The sequence below is a fragment of the Neovison vison genome, chromosome 12 (assembly GCF_020171115.1).
Source record: "Neovison vison isolate M4711 chromosome 12, ASM_NN_V1, whole genome shotgun sequence".
Lineage (NCBI taxonomy): Eukaryota > Metazoa > Chordata > Mammalia > Carnivora > Mustelidae > Neogale > Neogale vison.
Genome location: NC_058102.1, coordinates 24,155,596 through 24,182,017, shown reverse-complemented (window position 1 = coordinate 24,182,017; position 26,422 = coordinate 24,155,596). Strand labels below are relative to the sequence as shown.

Below are 26,422 nucleotides of genomic sequence, written 5' to 3'. Positions count from 1 at the left end.
CAGAGAGAGCACAAGTAGACAGAGCAGCAGGCAGAAGGAGACGAGAAGCAGGCTCTGTACTGAGCAGGGAGCCTGTTGTGGGGCTCAATCCCAGGACCCTGGGATCATGACCTGTGGTGCAGGTGGCCACTTAACTGACTGAGCCACCCAGGCGCTCCAATATTGGCTTTTTTAGTATTTTTTAGGAACTCCTTATTCAAGAACCATGACCAGTTTTCTTGGGAGTTTTCTGTCTTTTTCTTAGAAATAGGGAGAGATTCTTTCAGTATTCTGGATAGAACCATTTTGTAGAGTATAAGTATTGCAAATATCTTTTATCCCCTCTGTGCCTTTACATTTTGCTAGTTGTACCTTTTCACTATACAAAGTTCATAATTTTAGAAATTCTTTTTTTATGAGATTTTCAAAACTGAAAACAGGAAGCACAAGCCACAAAAGAAAAGATTTATAAATTGGACAATATTAAAGAAGATGTACTCCATATACACAATGGAATATTATGCAGCCATCAGAAAGGATGAATACCCAACTTTTGTATCAACATGGATGGGACTGGAGGAGATTATGCTGAGTGGAATTAGTCAAGCAGAGAAAGTCAATCATCATATGGTTTCACTTACTTGTAGAACATAAGGAATAGCACAGAGGTTATTAGGAAAAGGAAGGGGAAAATGTAAAGAGAATCAGAGGAGGGAGACAAACCATGAGAGACTATGGACTCTGGGAAACAAACTGAGAGTGTTAGAAAAGGAAGGGAAGTGAGGGGGTGGGTGAGCCTGGTGATGGGTATTAAGGAGGTATTAAGGAGGGCATGGATTGCATGGAGCACTGGGTGTTATATGCAAACAATGAATCATGGAACACTACATCAAAAACTAATGATGTACTGTATGGTTACTAACATAACAAAAAAAAAGAAATATTTTTCTACGCAAAAGTCATAAAGATACTCTCCTATGTTTACCATCTTTTTTTTTTTTTTCACAATTAGATCTACAAGTCACCAAGTCACCTAGAATCTATTCTTGTATATGGTTTGAGGCTGAAGTCAAGATTATTTTTTTCATATGATATACAATTAACCCAGAACCATGTATTAAAAAGACCAACATTTTTCACAATATTGCTGTGTCACATCTGTTTTAAACCAAGTATCCAAGTATATGGTGTAAGAGAGAAAGGTAGAAAGAGAGCAAAAGAGAGAGAGAGAATCAGTATTTCATATATTTATCTCATCAGAGAAATAAATATAAGAATATTTTGCAAGACCACAAGGAGAGATGTGTGTTCCCACTGAAAAGGCCTACTACATAACAAGCAGCATGAATGAAAAAGACCTAGGCCTAGATGCAAAATGAAATTTTTAATCACCACAAATAATGAAGAGTTCATTAAAAACATTACAGAGTAAAGAAGATGGTCAAACACAGGAATGAGTATTTGACTAGCATCTGGCTTCTCCCCAGCAATGGTGGATACTAGAAAACAGTATACCAAGACCTTTAAAGTTTTAAGGAAAGATGAGTTTCAACCAAAATCATATATTTAGCTAAACAATCAGTCAAGCATGACTGAGTTGAGTAACGACTCAGCTGATTTTCTTTTGGTGAACTTTTTAAAAATAAATTACTAGCAAATGTACCTCAGTACCCAAAGGTTAGAAACAAAGAAAAAAGTATGTGAGATAGGAGAAAAAAAGAGAAGGAAGGAAGGAAGGAAGGAAGGAAGGAAGGAAGGAAAGGAGGAAGGATATGGGATTACGGAGAGGTTTGCGCAGTATTCCAAAAGTACTGGGAATATTCTCTTTGCGAAACTGGTTGGTAAGAGCATGGGAATTCATCTTATTATTCAAGAAAACATACATAGACCATTAACCATAAAAGTTTCTATTCATCTTTCTTCCTTTCCTTCCTGGAAGCAGCCATTATCCTAATAAATACCAATAAATATCCTAATAAAATACTATATATATGCTATAAATATATAAATATACGTGTGTGTGTGTGTGTGTGTGTGTGTGTGTGTGTGTGTGTTGTGACAATCTTTTCAGGATCTTACCATGCTTGTTTTAAAGATGAGAAAATTAAAACTGAGGAAGTCAAAAGTCCAGAAAGGAGCAGAGAGGTTCAAGGTCACACACTTGGGAGAAGTACATCTGGAATTTGAACTGTGACCCTACACTATATACTTTCTGCCTTACAGATCTAATTAATTCATTTTGCATGCCACCAAATGAATAGAATTCTGTTTATTTTTCCAAGTTTCCATTTTTTTGATATTACAATGGTGGCATGACTGTCTTCTGTAAGAGTCCTCATGTACTTATACCACTTACGAGTATCTGCATTTCTTTTTTTTTTTTTTAAAGATTTTATTTATTTATTTGACAGACAGATCACATAGGCAGAGAGGCAGGCAGAGAGAGAGGAGGAAGCAGGATCCCGGCTGAGCAGAGAGCCCGATGTGGGGCTCGATCCCAGGACCTGGGATCATGACCTGAGCCGAAGGCAGAGGCTTTAACCCACTGAGCCACTCAGGCGCCCCCGAGTATCTGCATTTCTAATTGCATAAGATCTTGTCAAACTGCTTTCCCAAGAAGTTGCTCTTACAAGTAGTATATGAAGATACCAGTTGCCTTACATTATTATCACTATTTGTTTTTTTTATCACTATTTGTTATTTTCAGATTTTAGTATCTATCAATTACTGAGAGGTGGAAATGCTTTTCATTTTAATTTGCATTTTTCTGATTTTTAACAATGCTAAAACTTTAGCTGTTTGGGTCTCCTTTTCTATGAGTTGACTGTTGAAATTTTATGTCCACTTTTCTGTTGGACTCTGACTTTTCTTTATCGATTAGTGCAAGGAATTACACATATTCGAGAAAAACAATTCATACGTATTCTAAATATTCTAAATATTTTTTCTCCCATCAGTGGTTTGTCTTTTAACTTTATTTTTTTTTTAAGGATTTTATTTATCCATTAGTTAGAGAGAGAGATCACCTACCAAGCAGAGAGCCTGACACGGGGCTCGATCCCAGGACCCCGAGACCGTGACCTGAACCGAAGGCAGAGGCCTAACCCACTGTGCCACCCAGGCGTCCCTGTCTTTTAACTTTATGTTCGGTGTCTTTTGTGATATAAAAATGTTTTTTAATCAAATGTGGCCCTATGTGTCAGTCTTTCCTTTATGGATTATGCTTTTTTTTTCCATATGGTTATTTTTCAAGGAAAGCATAATATTTGCCTTACAAACTTTCTTCATTTACTGTTATTATTTTTACTTTTAGATAACTACCAAGTGGTCTTCCCGACTACCTATACATGCTCTTATCAAAGTGATGGCGTGTGTGGTAATACAGATGCTAGAAAAAATCCTCAGAATAAAGTGGATATTACATGGATTCTTCTACTGCGCTATTATATTCATCTGCAAAGGATTAATAACATGAGCAAACTGCTAGGTAGGTTTTGATGGGTTAAGAAAAACACATTTTCCAGTTCTTGTTAAGTCATCTTTCTTTTTTAGAATTTTAAAATGCTATTGACCTCTTTTTGGAGTGAACTCTTATCAGAATATGAAAATTTCAGAGGCTCGTAACCTGAGATACACAGATCTTTGGATAGAATAGTATTTCAACATAGCTAACTTCCTCTGACATTCTATATATTTTATTTCACATATTTAAAAATGTTATTGTAAGGATGTATCCCGAGGTTTCCCAAGACTGCCAAAGGGGCCCATGGCTCAAAACAGTTAAGAATCAGAGTGATCACAATTGACAGCTTATAAAATGAACAGTATGGAATTTTGACTTTAAGGAGAGAATGTTCCAGTATCCAGTATGTAAAAGAGAAAGAATACATGACTTCAGATAAGATATGTAACTTTATTGAGTATTTTTGTTTTGTTTAGTTTTTTGTTGTTGTTGTTGTATGATCAATGCTATTTGAAGAACATCCAGAAAAACTGGGATAATCTGCTTCATGTCAGTCCCTCTTGTGTTTCTCACTGTGCTCATGAAATTGGTGATTTCACGTTGTTCATCAGTGCAGATAGTTGGAAAAGACAGTTTGAGCCGTGTCAGGGCCCAGTGATGGAGAAGCTGGCAGGGCAAATAGGCTGAGTCACAGAGTTACTACACATGGTTATCAGGAATTAGCAGTGGGATAGAAAGCACACAGAGAGGTGTCAGGTATAAAAGGTACATCACGAGAAGGGCAAGAATATAAGAAGTTTGAGAGCAGAGGATGTGGACATAAGCACATAAGAGCACATAAGAGGATGCGGACATAAGCCAGTAGAGCACAGTCTGGCAATGCCTGCTCCGTATCAACTCAGCTCACCTTTGAATTCACCTGCTGGCACCTGTCACACACCACATTTTACTGCTTTTCTGCCCTGGGCTCTTCCTAAAACTACAGAGACTTGCTCAGCTCACTGTCAGGACAGTCCGAAATGCCAAGGATTCCACACATACTAACGAGGTAGGAAACTGGTAGAAAACATTCCAGTTTCCCAATCCCAGACAGTTCTACATGTTATTTTTCAGAAGGTCTTCAGCAGGACTGAGCCGTTATTATCCAAAACTACAGCCCATCCATTAACTCTCTGTTGGCTCTTCTCTACATCACACTTCCTTTGTTCTCTCACTTATGCTCCTGAGATCATTTTTCAAATAAATTACCTGCACCTAAGTTTTTGCTTTAAGATCTTTGTCGGGGTAAGTCCCAAATGAGATGACTATGTAGAATATTTTGTATTGTCAAGACTTAGAACCTAAAGCAATATCCTCAAACGCTTCTGAAATTTTGTTCATTTCCTTGTGGCAAGAACCAATGCCATTAGTGTATAAGCTTAAAAACGGAGGAATTACACTGGCAACCACTAAGCTGAGGTGGTGTGATTTATAGGGAGAGCAGTTAATGAGCAAATACCAACAATACTGAGACTGTTCTCTTGTCTAACTTTAAATTAACATTTTTCTTTCCTAAGCGTCTCCAAAACCAGGATCTGGAATTTCATTGCCAGATGATACACTTCTCACGTCCCTTTTCAACTCTGGGCTGATTTTACGCCAAAAAGAAATGCATTTTTTCCTTAAAAGATTTTTACAGCTGTATTCTTCCTCTTGTATTGATGAATTTCCAAAAGAACTATGTCAAGGATTGGAAAATACGCTTTTTTTGGAAAAAGTCTTATATGACCCAGTAAAGGTACTGTTCTCCAACATATATGTTTGTAAAACTTCTTAGAATCATTGCTATATTTCTGAAGGAAGCACATTTGAGATAACTCAAGTGGATATTGTGTATTGTAAATTTCTAATTTGTATTTATAAAATGAATAAATCAAGTCATTTGCATTGAATTCTTTCCAAACCAAAATAAATAAATATATATATATATCAGTCATTAAATTTGAATTCTCTTGACTTTGGACTTCACCATATAGTACTTTCATTTTTATGATTATAAACTTGCCCATATCAGACATGTCCTTGTTTCTAAGCCCAGAGAAGTGACCTGAAAATGTGACTTCTTCCAAATTGAGAATCTTTGTTTATCTTGTTCTGCTAGATTTTTGGATAGATGATAATATATTTTTTAAAATACCATTCTTTTTTTTTTTATTTTTTTTTATTTTTTTTAAAGATTTTATTTATTTATTTGAGAGAGAGAGACAGTGAGAGAGAGCATGAGCGAGGAGAAGGTCAGAGAGCGAAGCAGACTCCCCATGGAGCTGGGAGCCTGATGTGGGACTTGATCCCGGGACTCCAGGATCACGCCCTGAGCCGGAGGCAGTCGTCCAACCAACTGCGCCACCCAGGCGTCCCTAAAATACCATTCTTGAACAAAAGAGTTAGGTTACTATTAATAAATTGTGATTTTAAAAAGTAATGGGAAGACCTACTAAGAGATCATTTAAATATTCATTTAAAGAAGTAATTCTCAGTGAGAGTTATGGAGTGGCTGTCCAGGCAGTCCATTAGGATCCACACGGGAGGATTGACATGCCCAATGCCCTATTTCTTGCCCAGATTATAGATCATTTAAGAAATAAAAATGTATAAGAGTTGGGATTAAAAAAATATCCACCCTGATGAGTCAGTGTTGACATTGCAGGATATGGTTTCTATTTAGTGGAAATGGTCTTCCTAAAAACAAATAGCACAGTAGACAGACCATCTGCGTTTGTTTGTTTGGTTGGTTTGGTCATTATAGGCCCCCTTAAAATATGTGTGGACACAGACCTTTTTAAAATCTGTCTCTTGGTGTGGCTCAGTCAGTTAAGTGTTCGTCTTTGCCTCAGGTCACGATCGCAGGGTCCTGGGATCAAGTCCCAACATCAGGCTCCTTGTTCAGGGAGCCTGCTTCTCCCTCTGCCTACTGTTCCCCCAGCTTGTGCTCTCTCAATCTCTCTCTCTGTGACAAATAAATAAAATCTTTAAAAAAATTAAAAAAAAATCTGTCTCATGAAGGAACAGAGAATAGTCACTCCCTACAAACCATTCTCTCCCAAGAAGAAAGAGCATAATTATGCATATCCAACATTTCTTTTTCCCCAAATTCACCAGTCAAGTAGTTCTCCGGGGGAGAGGAGTGAGAGGAGTTGAAAGGCCAGCAATGTACTGTAAATGTCTGACCCTCGGCTGGGAAGGAAGCAGCAGGGGTGGGATGAAATCATTTCCATCTAACACCAGATCCCCAATGACCCTTCTAGAAACTGTGACTCCCTTTGAGGATTACTGTCATGTGTCCCAGATGTCTCTGGTATTCATTCTGGCATAAGGGGCAGAGACTGAGAAGGTGGAGAACTATAGTTTTGTGGATGGATTCTTGTGACTTTTGTATGAGTCTGGAAACTAATCAGTGTGATTTCTTAATATTCCGAAAGGAGCTTTGCTTGAGGATTTTAGTATTAAGGGCAGCCTACCATCGCCCATTTCCTAAGCATGAAGCTCCGAATGGAGAACCTTGAATACACTGTAAATGTATGTGACATTTCTAATGGCAGCAGCGTTACCAAAGATTATTGTACCCTGTTTGCTTTTTTTTTTTTTTAAATATAATTAGTGTAACACTCTCCCAGAATAATCAGCTCTGGAGATCACTGTCGCTCGCCTGACAGGTGCAAGCCACCTAATCATGTGTTCGTTTCACTGGGGTAGACAGCTAACGAGCATAGAGCCTTTTGGATTTTTTTAAAAAATAAACTGCAAGCTTGGCTGATTTTTATAATAACGTTTTTGAGCTTTTAATCACTCAGGAGGCTATTTCAATCAAACTCTTTCCATAATTTGATACTTAATCCTGCCTTTCCTCCACAAAGAAATAGACGTCTTTCCAGAGAGATCATTGCTAGGTGCCAGGCTCATCAATGTGTGCGTCTGCATATTGTTAGGTCTATTGAAGCTCTGTGGTGGAAAAACAAAGATGCCAAACAAATTACATTAAAAATTCCTGGAAAAAAATGATTAAAATTATGCACAATTCTGGGTGATTCATGTTTAGACTTGTCGTAAGGTCAAATATTTGACTAGTGTAAAGTGATTTGGTGTTTTCAGGACTGTGGCAAACAAGCTTCCCCTGGTAGGTCTGTTGTTTCATTCCTTTCAAAGAACAAATAAAACATAAAAAATATTCAGTGTATGGTCCATCAATGAGCATATATACTTAATTCCATTATCAAATAGATTTTATGTTTTTGTAAAGATAATGGAAAATTAAATGCCTCTTTTGATACTAACTTTTGTTACAATCTACCCTTATTAGATCATCATGTTAGTAAATGCTGTATATACTGAAATAGTAAAATATTTGCTTATTATTTTTCTCTCCTTAGTTATTTTTTTTCTGCTTAGTCATTAAATATGAATTCTTGCTAAAATAGTTGTCAGAACCTCTGAAAGGCACTTAGATATGAAAAAAATATAAGAAATTAGTTTTGGAATCGGTTATTTACCTGAATTTTTGGTGGACCGCATGACATAGAATTAAGCTTAATTTAGCACTTTTAAATGATTATTTAAACATGATAGTCTTGTTTATTGTTTATTTTGGTTATGCTTTTAGTATCATAGTACTAATAAATGAGGATTCTGGCTTATAATATCCTTTTATGATGATAGTCTCTAGACATTTTTGATGATAGTCTCTACACATTTTTGTAACGTTTTCATCTTTAATGTTACCCTTCAGTCATGACATATTTTTTCTTTTATCAGTAAACAATTTGAAAGGTCTGTGCTTTATTTCTCTTTTTATTTTATTTTGAAGACTCTCACTGACAGTCTTATATCTTGAATAAGCTCAGAAATAGTGGGAGGCACAAAGCCGTACAGAAACAACAGGCATTTCTTACTGACCACTTACATGTTCCTCTTCATCATCAAGCCTTAAGATACCTTGGATGTCAAAAGTTCACCAAGAGAATTGCGTCCCAGCTACCATGCTATAATCTTGGATTGAATAAGAGCAAGTTAATTTTGAAAATAGTTTACATTCCATTAAAGAAGGTCCTTTTCAGATTTGAGATATTATTATCACTATTATTCTCTCTCTGGATAGACTTTTTTTTTTTAATAGCAACCATGCTTTGTTTTCTGAGGTAGTTTTAAAAAACTGAATAATTTATCAAATTGCCAATTGCATCCTATACATTTATGTTTCCTGAAAACTCCTGATTCAGGGACCTGGTTGCATCAAAGTGGGCTCAGATGCTCCAAGACTGAATTCACAAATCAACCACATTCATGTAAAGAAGGAATGAGATCAGTAGATTTTAATATTTTATAGCAAAAACTGTGTCTTATTTTGCATATGACATTGCAAAAAATGCTGTTGGAAAGTAGATATTATTTATTAAAATCATACCCTCAGTTTATTCGCCACTGAATAAACAAGAAAAAAAGGAGATGTTCTTAGAATCTGTGATGATCTTGAAACTGAAATGATAGCAGTGACATCTTCCTCTCTACATCTTTAGTCTGGGAGAGTCACCAAAGTGGAAGACATTTGTTGAGTTCTATGGGTTTTTCTTTTTTTTCCCCAAAGATTATTTATTTGAGAGAGAGAGAGAGAGAGAGACAACATGAGCAGGAGGGGCAGAGGGGAAGAAAAACAGAGAGAGAGAATCTCAGATTTTGCACTGAGCAAGAAGCCCGAGGAAGAGCTCAATTTCGTGACCCGAAGATCATGACCTGAGCTAAACCAAGAGTTGGACACCTAACCAACTGCACCATCCAGTCACTCTGGGTCTCATGTGTTTTGAAGCAGATTTTTCTGTAGTAGAATCTTCTCTGGTAATTGGGAACAGTTTTAAAAGCAGAGAGAGTCAATTATCATATGGTTTCACTTATTTGTGGAGCATAACAAATAGTATGGAGGAGAAGGGAGTTGGGGGAAATTGGAAGGGGAGGTGAATCATGAGAGACTATGGACTCTGAAAAACAATCTGAGGGGTTTGAAGCGGCGGGGGGATGGGAGGTTGGGGGAACCAGGTGGTGGGTATTATAGAGGGCATGGATTGCATGGAGCACTGGGTGTGGTGCAAAAATAATGAATACTGTTATGCTGAAAATAAATAAAAAAAACATTAATTAATAATAAATAAATAATAACACAAAAACATTTTTTTTAAAAAAGCTACACCTATAAAACAAACTAAAACAATTCCCAGAATTTTATAATGTAGAAAATACTGAATGGATATTGAGTGAATGTTTTAAATATTGAATGAATTTATTACCAGCAATTAAACTGCTTTTGATTTTCCCCTAGTTATGTCATGACACTTCTCTACACTCCAATTTATCATTAAATAAATTCTCTGCGAGCCCATCTTCTGGAGATGTGTCATCAGATATGAAGATACAAGATTTAAACAAAGAACTTTGCTTTCAGTGGTACATTCCTCCTCTAGAAAGACCTCCAAAGGACACAGAACCTATGGTATGTAATATAATCACAAAGCTAAATCTTATATATAGATATAAAGTTTAACTTGACCATTATAACTTGAAGATAGGGTCCAGCTCCTTGTCATGTAGATGAAAATATCCAGCAATATAGAATCTATGTTGTCTAGTAGAATGAATCAGAAAATAACTAAGAAATCAGGAAAAGTCTGACTTGAGTTGAACATTTTTTTCTTTTTCTGATCATCAAGGGATACTTTCCAGTGTGTTACCATAATATAGGATGTTTAACTTTTTTTTGAAGCGACCTCATCAATTTAAGGATTTTTTTTTCTACTGTCTACTTTGCTAAGATTTTTTAATCAAATCCAAATCTTCTGCTGTGTCTATTAATATTATTTTATGATTTTAATATATTAATTGATTTTTAAAAATATTAAATCAATCTTATGTTCCTGAGATAAACTCAAATTGGTCATATATTAATTTTACTAGGTTCAGTTTATTAAAGTTTTGTATTGGATTTTTGCCACTGTTTAAGACTAATATTGGGTTGAAATTTTCATTTTCATACTATCTTTTTCAGATATATTTTGTATCAAGATTTTGTTAGACGTATAAAGTGAGTTGATAAATAGCCATATTATTCTATTCTCTGGTGACATTTCTACAAGTTTAGAGTAAACTTTTCTCCTCAAATATTTGATAAGAACTCATAAGTAGGGACGCCTGGGTGGCTCAGTTGGTTGGACAACTGCCTTCGGCTCAGGTGATGATCCCGGAGTCCCTGGATCGAGTCCCACATCAGGCTCCCAGCTCCATGGGGAGTCTGCTTCTCCCTCTGACCTTCTCCTTGCTCATGCTCACTCTCACTGTCTCTCTCTCAAATAAATAAAAATAAAATCTTTAAAAAAAAAAAAGAACTCATAAGTAAAGCCATCTGATCCTAGTGGGGGTTCTTTGGTGAGAAGATAGAAAATTAGTAATTTAATTCTTAATAATTAGAGGCAGCCATTAAGCACTAGTGCTCATTTACTAGATGCCAGAATTGGTATCAGTTCTGATTGGGTCAATATCTGTTCAAATGGTTAGTACCCATGTCAAACCAAGCTTTAAATATTTTGACTATCACCCCTGTTTATAGAAATTGGAGTTTTCTGTTTCTTCTTGAGTCAGGTTTGTTTAAGTTGCTTTATCTAGGAATTTTTTCATTTTATTTAAAACTTCTCTCATACTTTTACTCTCATTGTATTTGTATTGAAGTGTCCCTTTTTATTTCTTACATTGGTGGTTTGTGTATTTTTTCTTGATCATTGTCACCAGAGGTTTCTCATCAGTTAATTTTATTTCACTAATCCATATATCTTTCTTCTACTTTGTTTTTGTTTTGTTTTGTATTCTTTCCCTATGTGCTGACTTCTTAAGATAGATGTTTGTTTTTTTTTCTTTTTCTTTTTTTTTTCCAAATCCCAGCTTTGCTGTTTATTAGTTGTATAATCTTAAGCAAGATGTTTGTTTTAATAGTCAGTCCTTTTTTTCCTAATGTATACATTTGAAGACTATGGGTTTCTCTAAACAATGCTTTGGTTTCATCAAGCAAGTTTTTATTACAGTATTATCATTATCATTCAGTTAAAATAATTTTGAAATTTTTGTTATATATTATATATAATATTAGAGAAGTATCTTTTGTTATTTATTCTTAGATTATGTTGTTCTGTGATAATAAAAAAATGCTCTCTATGATTGATATTGTTGAAACCTGCATATTTTCTCCAGGAAAGGATTTATTGTGTAAATATTCCATTGCTCTTAAAATGAATGTGTGGTCCTCTGTTGCTAAGGCAGCATTCTTATATATACCCAATATGTAGTGTGGTTAGTCTTATTCACACCCCATTCTTGTTTGTTTGCCTTTAATTTTTAAAAATCATAAGTTATTTAAAGAAGTATATTTAAATCTCTCATTGTGATTTTCATTGTTTAGTCTGTTAAATTTTGCTTTACATAATTTGAGACTATGTTCTTATGTACAATAAAATTAACTGTTGTATCTTCTTGGTGAACTGAACATTTTATCATTTTGAAATGACTTATGGCCTTTTTGTAATTATGGTTTTTCCTCATAAAGTCTGCTTTGTTTGATATTACTAAAGTAAAATGATTTTCTTGTGATTATTTTCACAGCATGTCTTTTTCCAACCTTTTACTTTCAGTCCTTTTGTATATTTGTATTTTGTGTTTTTATCAAAGGCATGCATTTGGATATTTTCAAATGTAGTCTGACAACTTTGTATTTGACTGGAGAATTTAATACACTTACATTTAATGTAAGTGCTAATATATTTGTTTTTTTTTAAGTATTTTATTTTTGTTTTGTTTTAAATTTTTTCAATTTATTTATTTTCAGAAAAACAGTATTCATTATTTTTTCACCACAATCTATCATGTTATTTTGTGTTTGGACTTGTCTTAACTCTTCTGTTTTTCTCTTTTCCCTTCTTTTGGATTATTTTTATCATTCATTTTTCCTCTATGAGTTTTGAAATTATACATTTTTTTCAGTGCTTTTAGTGGTTGACTGTAGGATGACATCTATACTTATCAAAGTCTAAAGTTAATAAATATCTTTTTTCCTCTAATGACTTTTGTATGTATTACTGTGGAGCCTCTGGAGCCAGATCATCTGGGTTGGAATCCCAGCTCCATCACTTAATAATTTTGTGATCTTTAGTAGATTGGTTTACTTTTCTGTATCATAGTTATCCTTATCTGTAACTAGATATGATTAGGTAAATGCATAACCTCAATACATAGTAATTTTCATTTATTATTATCTGAAATTATTTTAAAATTACTCTGCTGTCTTAAAGTTTGATAACTTCAAATATACATGTAATACACTTGTTAAACATTGTTTGGAAGCTTTTAAAAAAATTTAGCAACAATATCTTCTTATAGATACTTTAGCTGCCAACATCATATAGAAAAGAGAGTAAACTGTGCCTTACCAGCAAAATTAAAGTTCGTAGCATTTGGGGGGGGGACCCTTAGTTTGCTTTTAAGTGCGCTTCATAAATTTATATCACACATATCACTCCTTGTTTTAATGCTCATTATTTTTATTTTTATCTAACTCTGAATCTTTATCTTTATCCACACCTATGTCCATATGCATGGAAAGACATTTGCACTAGGGCTAATTAGGGAGCAGGAGGAGATGGGAGCAAGTATTTAGAATTAGTTTGATATCAGTCCCTGAACAATTGGAGAAAGAAAAGTGATTCACACTCTAGGAGAATCTTGATGACAGGTCAAGGTTTTAAAAATGGAATAGGTGGTCACTATAGTCATTTGCAGAGGGACCTTCCACCATAGCATTCCTTTGATTGCTGCTCTTTCTAAGAAGAGCCTCAGGCTTTTCCCCATAAAACGGTTGACATATAGTTTTGCCCTGTTCAGCATTTTCATTTGCTTTTTGCCTCCTGCATTGGTCTACTCTTGCATTTTCCAGCTCTTGAGTGCTGTCCCCTCTAGCTGTGCCTCTGGTATCTTCTGCTGCTCCTTGACCCATGTGACCCTGTCAGATCATGAAATCTCCTGGGCCTACCTTTCTTTGCTCTTGAACATACTTCTCCCATTGTCCTCTTCATTCTGCCTCCTTAGGCTGGCAACCTGCTGCTAACTCTTGGTCAGTTATAGCTCTTTCTACTCTTACAAAAAAAAAAGGAACTTTAACATATCACTCCCCAGGAACATTTAAAGCTATTTGTCACGTTTTGAAAGTACTCTCTTTCCCACACTTTCCATGTCAATCTATGCCAGATATTCCATATGCTTTTAAAAATAATAAATCTGCATAGTCTCTTTTGGGGAATTCAGTAATGTAGTTTTCAATTTCTGGATTCAAGAATGCTAATGGACCATGGAATCAATATTGTGTGGGTCTTGAGTAGTATTTTTTTAAAGAAATTAAAGTGGGAAAAAAGTTGTCTGAATTTTTTGTTTCATGATATTGTTAGAAAGAAAATTTCTCAGATTGATTGATCTTCAGCATATGTCAGAATTTGTTTACTTGCTGGAAAGAGGAACAACCAAGTAATAAAAGAGTATGTCCATTCAGGAAGGGTATGGATACAGAAAGATTACATATTTGGGAAATAGAATGTTTACCTAAGGAGCTAATTTTTAAAAATGAATAAGAAAGTATAAACTATAAAGTTCATTTTGCAAGTTCATAGAAATAGAAATATCACATTCGTATCAGCCTGAGACAGAGTGATCTGAGAAGTTAATGCTATGACTCTATCTGTAGCTGATAATCAGAGTAACAGAGTTTTACCCATCAACAGTTGTGGAGGCATGAACTGGTGTGAGACAGAGATTAGAAGGAGAGCACCAGCTAACAAATTGTGATTTAAACAGGTGGCTAGAGTGGTTTTCTTATGCCACAAGCAAAGTAGTTTTCCCATTTCTTAGTTTAGGGACATTTTTCTCCTCTTTGGTAATAAATATGTATGTATTGGGTCATGATAAAAGATGCAGTTGCTGACATAAATTTCAGTCAAAAAATTGGGAAACACTGACTTGGATGGACTGGATCTCCTCAGACCTAAGATTCTATCTTTTCAGAAGATAACAGTGAAATTTGTTTGAAGTTTTAAATATTGGTGTATTTGTACATTTATCTACTCATAATAAGTTTCAAGTTGAATAACTGGCTAAAGCTCATGAAACTACAATAGTGAATGTAGAGCTTAGTATATTCTAGATGCTTTGCTTATAATAACTTCACAACTCTGTGAGGTGGGTACTATCCTCACCCCCATTTCACAGAAGAGGAAACTGAGGCACAGGATAGAGGAATGCTTGTTGGCAAGGAATCAGGATTAGATCAATCTGATTCCAAGTGTGAACTCCTCCAAGTCTGCAATCCTCAGCATGGTGCTTTGTTGAGTCCTCAGACAGTGGTCCTGGCTGCAAGCACTTCTAGCCTCTGGGTGGGATGGTGATGAAAATTAATATCTGACATAGGGAGTTGGAGTTTCCAGAGACTTAGAGGATTAGCAATGCAAGTTAACATCACTTGATTCATCCTACTCAGTCCTCTTTAGTTAATCTAGTATCTGAAGCAGAAATACCATTAAGAACTAAGGATGCTGGTGGCAGCAAAATAGAAATCCTGGAACTAGGGATTTTGACATAAAATTTTTAGATAAGTCAGAGGACTAAACATTTCCATGCCACTGTACCTTTTAGAGTTAGGTTTATAACTTGGAAAAGTTTAACTTCTTAAGTCTGGGGGGTAGAAATTATATTATCCTATTTAACAAAATAGGATAAATAGGATAAATATTCCTTTAGAGGAATATAATAGAATATAGTAGAACCACATTATAAGCTCTGCCCTGGAATTTTGTTACAAACTAAACATCTTTTGAACAATTTAAGTGTCTTCTAGAGACAGACTCTGAAGAGGCTTTTTTTTTCATTTTTCAATTTATTTATTTTCAGAAAAACAGTATTCATTATTTTTTCACCACACCCAGTGCTCCATGCAATCCGTGCCCTTTATAATACCCACCACCTGGTACCCCAACCTCCCACCGCCCCGCCACTTCAAACCCCTCAGATTGTTTCTCAGAGTCCATAGTCTCTCGTGGTTCACCTTCCCTTCCAATTTACCCCAACTCCCTTCTCCTCTCTAACACCCCTTGTCCTCCATGCTATTTGTTATGCTCCACAAATAAGTGAAACCATATGATAATTGACTCTCTCTGCTTGACTTATTTCACTCAGCATAATCTCTTCCAGTCCCGTCCATGTTGCTACAAAAGTTGGGTATTCATCCTTTCTGATGGAGGCATAATACTCCATAGTGTATATGGACCACATCTTCCTTATCCATTCATCCGTTGAAGGGCATCTTGGTTCTTTCCATAGTTTGGCGACCGTGGCCATTGCTGCTATAAACATTGGGGTACAGATGGCCCTTCTTTTCACAACATCTGTATCTTTGGGTTAAATACCCAGGAGTGCAATGGCAGGGTCATAGGGAAGCTCTATTTTTAATTTCTTGAGGAATCTCCACACTGTTCTCCAAAGAGGCTGCACCAACTTGCACTCCCACCAACAGTGTAAGAGGGTTCCCCTTTCTCCACATCCTCTCCAACACATGTTGTTTCCTGTTTTGTTAACTTTGGCCATTCTAACTGGTGTAAGGTGATATCTCAATGTGGTTTTAATTTGAATCTCCCTGAGGGCTAATGGTGATGAAGAGGGTTTGAGGGGCAATCATTTTAATGAAACTCCTGAACAAAGGCTTTAAAAATAATTGTGAAGAATAGCCCAAAGATGCATAACTGCAACTTAGCTTAAAAAGCAGTAACTACAGCCAGAGGTCTGATGACTCAGATTTGTCTTGTGAATACATCTTAGAACCTCTAGCTTTATTCTACCTCATCTTTGTGCTATTTTTAGCACCCAGAGTTCCCAGTAGGATGCTCTGGATCACAAGCCCAGCTTTAGAGTGAGACTTGAATTATGTTTATTACTTGATCAGACTCAAAGGAATGCAACTTGGAGCTAGCAGGAGGAAGGGCAATAAAGAAGCAGTAGTGGGACCTTCCGTTTGGTCTATGAGACCTAATTTGGAGGGAATCAAACTGCTACAAAGGCTATTGCTCTAAGTGCAGCTAGACGTCCAAGGCATGGTATTCAGAAACTTCTGAAGATTTAGGCAAACAAGCATAATCAAGTGCAAGAAGTCTGATCAAGCAAAGCACTGAAAATTGGGACTCCATGTGTCAAGTGAAGACAGAGTTGGGAAGAACTGGAAAAGTTCTTGGAGATAAGTCTGTTCAATGTAGAATTCAATCCTAGACAGTCTGGGAACGAGAGATATGGAGCTGGTGATCCTTTCTGGAGATCTTTATAGCCCTGGCTAGAGCCAGACTGTATTTCATGGTCCCAAATAAGCAGACTTTGCATTCAAGATAAGCTCAGTCCTATATCTTGAAGGAAGAGTTAGGGTTCCTGGGGAAACTACCAAGTCATAGTAAATGCAAAAGTTCAGTGTTGTCAGTGCTCTAATTCAGAGATCATACAGATGCCTGGGGCTTCCCTCTGAGGTGCCCTGGATTCTGGGTCTTGTTGGCCAAGTGACTAGTGGGAAGCTGGTACAGCAGATGAGACCCAAAATTACACCCTCTTTCTGGAAGCTGGGGAAGACAAAGGCTGCATAAAGGAGGCAGAGACTGGTATCAAAGAGTGAAGAACCGGCAGCATTGCCATTCTTTGGAAACTCACTAAAAATGCAGAATCTCAGGTCTCCCTCCAGACCCACTGAATCAGAATATCTCCCAAGTAATGTATACATGTTTAACTCTGAGAAGCACTGGGTTAGGCCAGTGCTTCCAAACTACCCCATAGCTCTAATGATGATTCTCCAAGAAGCTACTGCATTGCAGCTTAAGCAGTAGGCTCTGCTGGAAAGCTTCTCTGGCTTCTCTTAGTATCACCCAAATGAAATTTCAGAACTGAAAAGAAACTGAGAGAATGTTTATCTGATGCTCTCATTCTACTGAGTAAGCCAAGTCCCTTATGGGTAGAGTGACTTGAATAATGCCATAACTTATTAGTGACAAAAATGAAAATGGGGACCAGAGTTCCCAATTGGGGGTTTCTTCATATGGGTTTCTTTATAACATGCATATAGCTTAGCTGCTACTAACTAATTAATAAAGTGTTGATTGAGTGCTACTGTATACCAGGCATTTTGTTAGGTGATTAAGATACCAAGGTGAGGAAGTAATGAATCAAGTCCATCTAGCAGAGGAGGGACTCTTTTTTCACCCTTTGCTGTGGTTAAGAGATTCCCCAGTCAAGTCAGTTTAAATACACTATTCCTCAATGTTTGTCAAAGACACATCACTTCTTTGCCTTTGAAAAACAAGTCTTTGCAGAAGTGAGAAAGGGAGCATTGGAAATTTCAACATGGGTGTATTATCTTCTACAGAATCCAGTCCTGAGTATGCAAGGTATTATAGGGTAACACTTACCCTGAGAAGTTGGGACAGTTGGGAATAGAACTAAGCACATGGATTCAATGAAGATAGCCTGGGTGGTCAGATGGGAAGCTGGGTTGGGTCCAAAAGAATATGGAGAGTGAGGTACCAAGCAAGGTAGGCCGAGGAGCCAGGAATGGTCATGAGGCTCACAACCACAGCAGTGATGTTCTGAGCACTTCACACTGACTCACTTCATCCTCACATGATCCACGGGATGGGGATTACCATATCTCCATTTTATAAATGAGGTAAGTAAAGGCGTAGTGTTTCCATAATTTGCCCAAATCACACAGCCAGTAAGTGGTAGAAGCAAACCCAGGCACTCTGACTCCAAAGCCCAGGCTCACAACAAATATGCAAGCGAGTTTAGTGTTGGTTGTTTAACTACTGCCCTATTTTATCCAAGCCCGTTTGATTTCTGACTGTTACACCTTGAATTCAGTTGTGCCATGCTCAGTTAGAAAAGGTTTTAAAATTGTATTGCAAAAGCATTGACAAGTGTCAGCCTGAGGAGGAAAAAAGTCATTATCAGGGGTTAAATATAAAGTATATTATCCCTTTAAATTTTTCCATTAACACGCTTTGGGGAACTTCAATAGCTCTTACAAGATGTAATGAAATTTTCAGAAATATGAAGATATTAATTAACATGTAGCAGGTGCTGTGAGCACTACTAAAAAAGTACAAGATGTCACTCCTGTCCACAGGGATTTTGTATGCTAGCCTGGGAGTCAAGGTTAACAAACACAAAGCAAGAGCAAACACCATAAGACAGACGAATCTCTCTGGGATTCATTTCATTTTCTTTTCAGAAATGTTTCATCAAAAATTTACTATAGTTTGAAAAACTAAATTTAAAAGACTTTTAACGAATAAAAATAACGTTTCTCTGTCTAGCTGTCCACATCCCAGAATTCCAGCATTAGATACAATTACTTTTAACTCTCAACTGTCTCTTGGTTGGGTTCCCCCCCCCATATATCTAAATTACATGCTCACATGACAATTCTTTGAGTGATGAACCTCACCTCACACACTGCTGTGGAAGATGAAGGCAAATATCAACCTGTTTTTTTACCCCTCACGTACATTCTTCCGCTCCACACATTCTCTTAAATGAGTTCTGTCATAATTCTTAAACCCATAGCTGTTATTCACAACTGTGTAAATATCACTCACAGCTGAACCAAATAAGGTCTATTTCCTTACTTCCTGACTTCTATCCTAAAGAAAAAAAACACCTGCTTTATTTTTGTTTGACTTCATGTTTCTCTGTATTCTAGAATATCTCATTTTCCCTAAATTTCAAAAAGCTGTACAGTTCTTCTCCATATGGCCAAACTCATCAGTTTATTTCTCATTCTTTTATTGTCTTCTTCAGAGACATGATCCAAACTGGACTGATTGCTCTCCTGAATCAGATAGCATCATAAGAGCCCATTCAGCATCCTCCTGAGAATTCCTTCATCTCTTTCTGAGATGGATTCCCTGGGTCCCATGTTTTTCTCTATCTTGACTTGCTCTCTCATGTTGAATATACACATCTTCCAGCTTCCCAACACAACACACACACAAAGAGTGTGTTGGAGGTTCTGATTATTCAAAGAACACACCATATAATATATTCCATAAAGTAGTTCAAGGAAGATTTTGGTAAAGGATAAGGATTGGCAGGATAAAGTAAGTACAGATAACCATTAGAGACAGCCAAGATGCTCAGGAACAGTTGCCAGGGTCATTGCTCAGTTGCACAGAACACACATCATCTACAGATCATGAGCTACCAAAATATGGTAAGATATCTTGGTCTCAAGAAAGCAGATGTCCCATCTGAAGAGGAGTCTTTCATACCTCTCTGTTCTATAGTCCATACCATATGTGGGGCCAGATTCAGTGATAGAAAAGAGAGAACAATAGAATCCAGATGCAATTCATCAATATGTATATTTTCTACAAAAAAAAAAAAAAATGCTGACAAGACGGCACAGCCTGCCAGCTAGTGTGTTTCAGAACCAAGGACAGGGCTGCATTAGTCAGTAGGTAGTACGTTTCATTTAAGTTTGGCCAAGGGCCAATACCATGACTACAGTCCCCTGAGATGCTAACAGGTTGCAACAGATTGACTGAGATTGACCCTGTACTTACACAGAATATAAAGAGACCTTGACTGTCTGACAAAAAGTCATCATTTTAAGGCTTACTTCATTGTTCCCTAGACCTACAATTCTAGTTTGAAAATTATTTTCCCTCAAAACATGGGAAACATTGCTCCATTGTCCCTAGCAATCCTGCATTGCTATTAAGTCTGGTCCTATTCTGATTCCTAGTTCTTTCTTTTGATTTTTTTTTCCTCTGGAAGCTCTGGGGATTTTCCTTCTGTCCCCTGCGTTCTCAAATTCCATGATATGATCCTTGGTTTAACTCTTTCATCCACACAGCCCCTTTCAATCTGGAAAGTACAGCCTTTAGTTCAAGAAGAATTTTTTTCTTTGATAATTTCCTCCCTTTGGTTATCTCTACACCTTCTAGAATTATTATTCAGATATTGAATTTATTAGATTGAGTATTCTCATCTTTTCTCCCCTGTTACCTATGTTTTAAAATTAAGGTGAACTTCTGGGAAGATATATATTCAACTTTATATTTCAACTCTTTTGTTGATTGTTTCGTTGTTGTTATCATATTTTTTTAGTTTTTAAGAGCTCTTTGTTTTTTCTGTTCATTTTGACAGCACTGTGCTCTTGATTTACAGATGAAATATAGTCTTATTCTGTTTGAAGATCTCAATTATGGTTTCATTGAAGTTCTCTTCTGCTCTCTGTACCTGACTCTTCAAAATCCTTTCTTATATTAGTTTTGGCCTCTACCTTTCATTTCATGTCTGGTGACCCTTGGCTATTCATTCATGTTTGAAGGTGCTAAAAAGTGTACCAGGTTAGACTTATTGATTTGTAGACCTCATTGTAGGGTAACTGCAGGAGCTAGCGGTTTCATCGCAGGATTCTGAAATGTCAGTACCCATGGGTCTTTTCTCTTTGTCTGGTCAGTTTCCTCAAAAAGGATCCTTTTCAACCACTGTCTGGTTTCCTACATCCCGGGCAGGGCCTCTAGTGGGGTAGGGGATAGCTCTTGTTTAGAATACAGACTTTCACTTAATTCCTATGTTTCCTTTTTTTTTTTTCCCCTTTAAGATATATTTATTTTAGAGACTGCTCATGTGAGTGGGGGGAGGGACAAAGGGAGAGAATCCTGAAGCAGACTCCCTGCTGAGTGTGGAGCCTGATGCAGGGCTCCATCCCACAACCATATGATCATGACCTGAGCTGAAAGCAAGAATTGGATGCTTAATTGACTGAGTCACCCAGACACCACCTCCAGTGTTTTCAGTTCAGCATCTCACCCCTGTTCCTAATGACCCTGAGAACAGATCTCTGATTTGGTCTCAACAGAGAGGAAAATGGAAGAAGTTTGGCCACAGACAAGGCAAAGAAAGTAGGCAAATCTGGTTGCATGGGCTCATTGAAGGGATGGGAGGGAGGTTGTCTAAGATACCTGGCATCTCCAGTTCCAAGCCTTTCCAGGGCACTCATCACACTTGGCAACCCCTCCAAAGGCAGTTAGGACACAGCCTTTCCTTTTCAGGGTCACCCAGTGCTCTTCTGAGTACCTTCTGTCCTTCAATGTGTTGCTAACATTTCTTGTCTGCTTTACCTCCTCTCTTCTTATCTGTCTTTGTAGTTTTATGCCTTTTTAAAGACATACTTTGCTCTTATTTTAGTTTGATTATCAAAGAAACAGAGATAAATGCCTGCACTTAGTCAGTTTTGACTGCCAGCTCTGGGCTTTAGCTTTCTTATATTTAAAATGAAGGATTTAGACCAGATCCTCTCCAAGGTTCTATGAATCTCAGATTCTGTGACGATGACCATAAACAGGTGCTATTAATTATGGAATTGACCTTAAGGATTGTCAAGGTGGAAACAACAGGGAAATTACCAGAGCATGAGCCTTAGGATAAATTCTAAATTAGAGGTAGGGACCAGAAAGTTGTATGTAGGTTGAAGAAATGGAAAGAGGAAGGAAGAAGCATAAGTGAGGCATGGAGCAGCTGTGACCAGAGGTGGAAAAGGGGCATGTTGAGAAGTAACTAGAAACAAGGTTGGATATGCACTAATTACGTATTTCAAACTTACAGAGGGCCTTCAAAGGCTGAGATTTAAACTTAATTGTAGTAAAAAAAAAAAAGTGACTCTTTAAAAATAATATCAAATGATGTTTATCTTCACCTCAAACTTTGTACAATTCTAATTTGCATCATTCCTCTTTAAAAAAAATTAAATTAAATTAAAAAAAAATGAAACAAGGGGCACCTGGCTGGCTCAGTCCAAGCCCCACATTAGGCATGGACCTGGCTTTAAAAAATTATTTAAAGTGAATTGAAAAAACAAAAAGTTGTTTTCACTTTCAAAGGAAAGCCTGTAAAAATTTAATGATATTATTTTGAGGCAAATGTAGTTTTGATGTCACATTTTAGGTCTTTTAATTTTTTATAGGTTTTATTGTTGTATGCCTATAACATGAAACCCCGGAATATTTCAGATGCTGTACCTAATAGCTCTTATTGCAACGTCTCTATTGGCTCTTTCTGGGTTCCACTGAACAGGCAAGTAATAAATAATTTTCCACAACTCTGCTGATACTTTCTTTGGAACAGGTTGTCTTAGTAATGTACAAGGTAAATCACAGGAGAAGTTTTAGAAGCGTTCTTTAGAAGAACCTTCCTTTTATTTAGAGGGGTATGATACTGCAGTGGTTAAGAGCATGAACTCTGAAGCTAGCCCACTTTGGTTCAAATGCCAGTCGTGCCGTTTACTAACTTTGTACAGGTTACTTAACCTCTCTGTGCCTCGGTCTCCCTATTGATGAATTGGGTATAAGAATAATAATAGTGGGGGGTTGGGAGGTTGGGGTACCAGGTGGTGGGTATTATAGAGGGCACAGATTGCATGGAGAACTGGGTGTGGTGAAAAAAATAATGAATACTGTTTTTCTGAAAATAAATAAATTGAAAAAAAAAAGAATAATAATAGTACTTAGAATTGTTGGATAAACAGTTCCTGATATTTCCTAAAGATTATAAAGAGTACGAGGATATTGTCTATACGATATTTTGCCTGTAATTTGGGGTGTATTTAACAAATAACGTGTGGCTCTGCATTGGGTTGCCATATTAAGCACAGGCTCTACCACCTCCCTTGTCCCACCTGTCCCCTGTGTCCGATCCTCTTTTATATTGTTCCCTATGTCAACAGTCTCTGCCTCAGCTGGGTTGTCTTCCTTCCTTTCCATCGAATGTGGCATACTTCTAATTTTTGCTCTTGCCTGGTTTCTCTCTTTTCCTACTTCACTTTACCAAGTTCCTGGTTCGTTTTTTAATTTTTTTCATTGCGTAGTTCATTTAGTTTTGATTTCCATTGTTCATTGCTCTTTGCACTCAGCCCCCATATCCTCAGTTATAAAATGGAAATAATATCTACTCTGCCTGCCTCTCGGGGTTATTGTTAAGATCAACCCGGACAATGTATGCACATACTCTGAAAGGCCAAAAGCACTGGGCAGATGTCAAATCTCATTACTAAACCCTGTGTCTGTCAGTGTCAGCTCTTTGCCCTGCTAGGCACCTTGTAAGTGCTTAGTGAACAGAGACTTGGTGCTTCTCTTTTCTTCCCTGACGAGCCTTGTTCATGCTCCATGATTTTCATTTTGAAGGACTTCTTGGCCTCACCATAAAAGAGAATAAAACAAGAGATGTTTCAAGAACTGGCATATTTTCAATTATTCAGTTAATTTTCCTTTTTTCTTTTTTCCCCCAGTGAAATGGCAGAAAATCTAGACATAGGACCTACACCAGCCCAGCTCAGTAACAAAGTGGGGAAATTATGCACTTGCTTTGTATCCAGAAACATGGCAGGATTTTTTATTTTTTAGAATCACATAATGAAAATGATTATAATTTCTGCAGAGTAGAATGTAATCAAACTGACAGGATTCATTTTTATTCCAAAAAGTTCCTAATTTGGATGTGTTTATGAGCAGTCGTAGGTTTACTAAAATTAGGGGCATGCACCAGTCACTGAGGCCAGAACAGAGGGAGGTTCCTGACAGTCTCTCATCTAACCTGTCCCTCAGTGGTGTGGGGAAGGCTGCCTGTTTCTCTCACCTAGGCTGGCATTCCTTGTGTTCTTAGGAGGGTCAAGGTGAGATCAGTATGTGAGGATTGCTCTTGTTGTCTATCTTTCAGAAGGCAAAGTAAGAAAAAGATCAGAAAAAATAGGCTAGAGAAGGAACCTGAATAGCTTTTCAAATTAGGCAGTCCTCCTTCAGTTGTTCATTTCACTTCCTAATCTCCAGATTAAATTCTCACAAAGGAAACATTTTTTAATTCTTTGCATTTTTCTTATGGCAGCAAAGGAAAAGAAAGTGTTCTCATTAAACACGCATAAAGGTTTCTGTGTAGTTCTATCAATTACGCTCTTCTAACCAAGATCCAGTTGCCTCCCTACCGTCTCTGCCTTCAAGTCTCCTGCCATCCACATTTCTACTTCTGGCTGGGTCCTATCTCCGCCGGGCCCCACCAGCCCAGGAGAGTGAGTGCGCATGAATCAGTAAATGAGAGCACAGGTCTAGCCCAAATGGGATGATGGATTTCTTTGTGGGCCATCATGGAAGTTCAAAACCTGGACCCAGCATTGATGTGGACAAAGAGGTGAAGATGTATAATGGGCAAAATTTGGGGGCAAATGGAGTTATAAGGTCAGGGCCTGAAGCAGAGATGCTAGGTCTTCTGATGTTGCTTCTTGCACAGGCGCCCAGCCTGCTCAGCTCTGTCCCAGCCTGCTTTTTACAGAGTTGGACTAGGCCATTTATTTTGGAAGCAGAGAGTACAGCTCTGGACATTATTGACAACCCGAAACCCAAACATCAAAGAATACTTTATCCTTCCTGCAATTCCGTGTATTAGAAAGGAAAGCTCTGTTATTTTTGAAAGAGAAATAAGAATTCTAAGAATTCTTTCTCTGGATATTAGAGTGACGAATGGTATGTTAGAATATCATCTGTCCTTCACCTGGTTTCTTGTGGTTAAGAATGTAGGTAGTTACATCATTTCTTCCTTACACAATACTGTGAAGTAGATGACCTGGGTTTTATCATTCAGTCTTGCAGTAAGAGGCATATCAGGGCCAGAGAGGTTAGGTGACTTGTCGAGGGTTCCATGCTGGTGTGTGATGGAACCACCCATGACTCACCCAGGTGCTTTGAGTCCTATCCTCTCTCCAATGCATCAAGTAGCTTTTCTAGCACTATTGGAGAGTACCATTTTTTAAGATGGATGTATTCCAAATAAACTTTCAATAACAGACCTTTACATATTAATCATTGCCTTTTTAACAGAAGAGTTTCTTTTTAAATTTTTAAATAATTTTATATATATATATTTATTTTATATATATATATATATTTTTTTTTTTTTTTTGACAAACAGAGATCACAAGCAGGCAGAGAGGTAGGCAGAGAGAGAGAGAGGGGGAAGCAGGCTCCCTGCCAAGCAGAGAGCCTGATGCGGGGCTTAATCCCAGGACCCTGAGATCATGACCTGAGCCAAAGGCAGAGGCTTAATCCACAGAGTCACCCAGGTGCCCCATGTAGAAGAGTTTCTTAAACATACAATTTCGGGTCCTCTTATTTAATTAAAGATAATATTTAACCTTCTTTTGCTGAGAACCATCATTATGATATCAAGTATTATACCATAGTGTGGATGAGGACTTTGTGGAATATCAGAAAATAGACATTCCTGCATACATTCCTGATGTCAGTTTGCTTTTATGGATCATTTATGCGTTTCTCATAAAAGTTACCCTCTTTCCCTGGATGGAGACACCAACATGACTGCATGCGCCTGTGTGCGCACACACACACACACACACACACACTCACACATGTGCTAGTCCTGTAGCCTGGAATCACCAAGGCCATCCAGGTAGCTCTTTGCCTCCTTCAACTGCTTCAAATGCTTTTGCATCTCCTGACTCCACTCATCTGTCAGTTTGCCTCTGCCTTCAGAGTACCCCCTGTTCGCTGGTCTGTGGCTCTAGAAGTTTCCCATCTTTAATATAATAGCCACTGTGTCCTCTACCTTCCTTCTTGGTTTTTGATTTTCCTTCTTTCTTGATTCTTCTCCCTACCCTTCCACTCTCCCGCCTACAATACATTTCATTGTTGTAGGCTCATTGACTGGCCTTAATTCTTACCTTCAAGTCAGCAAGGCAGTCATAGCATGGCATCAAGATTTACACAGGAGCAAACTTTTATCATTGCCTGGACTTTCCTTGCCTACGTAGATGTTTTATTTTCTTTGTTTTCATCTTAA

The 26,422-nt window shown here is 37.3% G+C and overlaps 1 protein-coding gene across 1 annotated transcript in view; it reads left to right on the top strand.

Annotated features, from left to right (window-relative positions):
- The window catches only part of CFAP54 (cilia and flagella associated protein 54), a 322,605-nt gene that overhangs the window by 263,427 nt on the left and 32,756 nt on the right, over nt 1-26,422 (top strand). The window contains exons 62-65 of the mRNA XM_044227472.1: nt 3,293-3,466; nt 4,999-5,219; nt 9,786-9,956; nt 22,545-22,654. Coding sequence (XP_044083407.1) covers nt 3,293-3,466; nt 4,999-5,219; nt 9,786-9,956; nt 22,545-22,654 — 676 coding nt within the window. The remainder of the gene's footprint in view (nt 1-3,292; nt 3,467-4,998; nt 5,220-9,785; nt 9,957-22,544; nt 22,655-26,422) is intronic.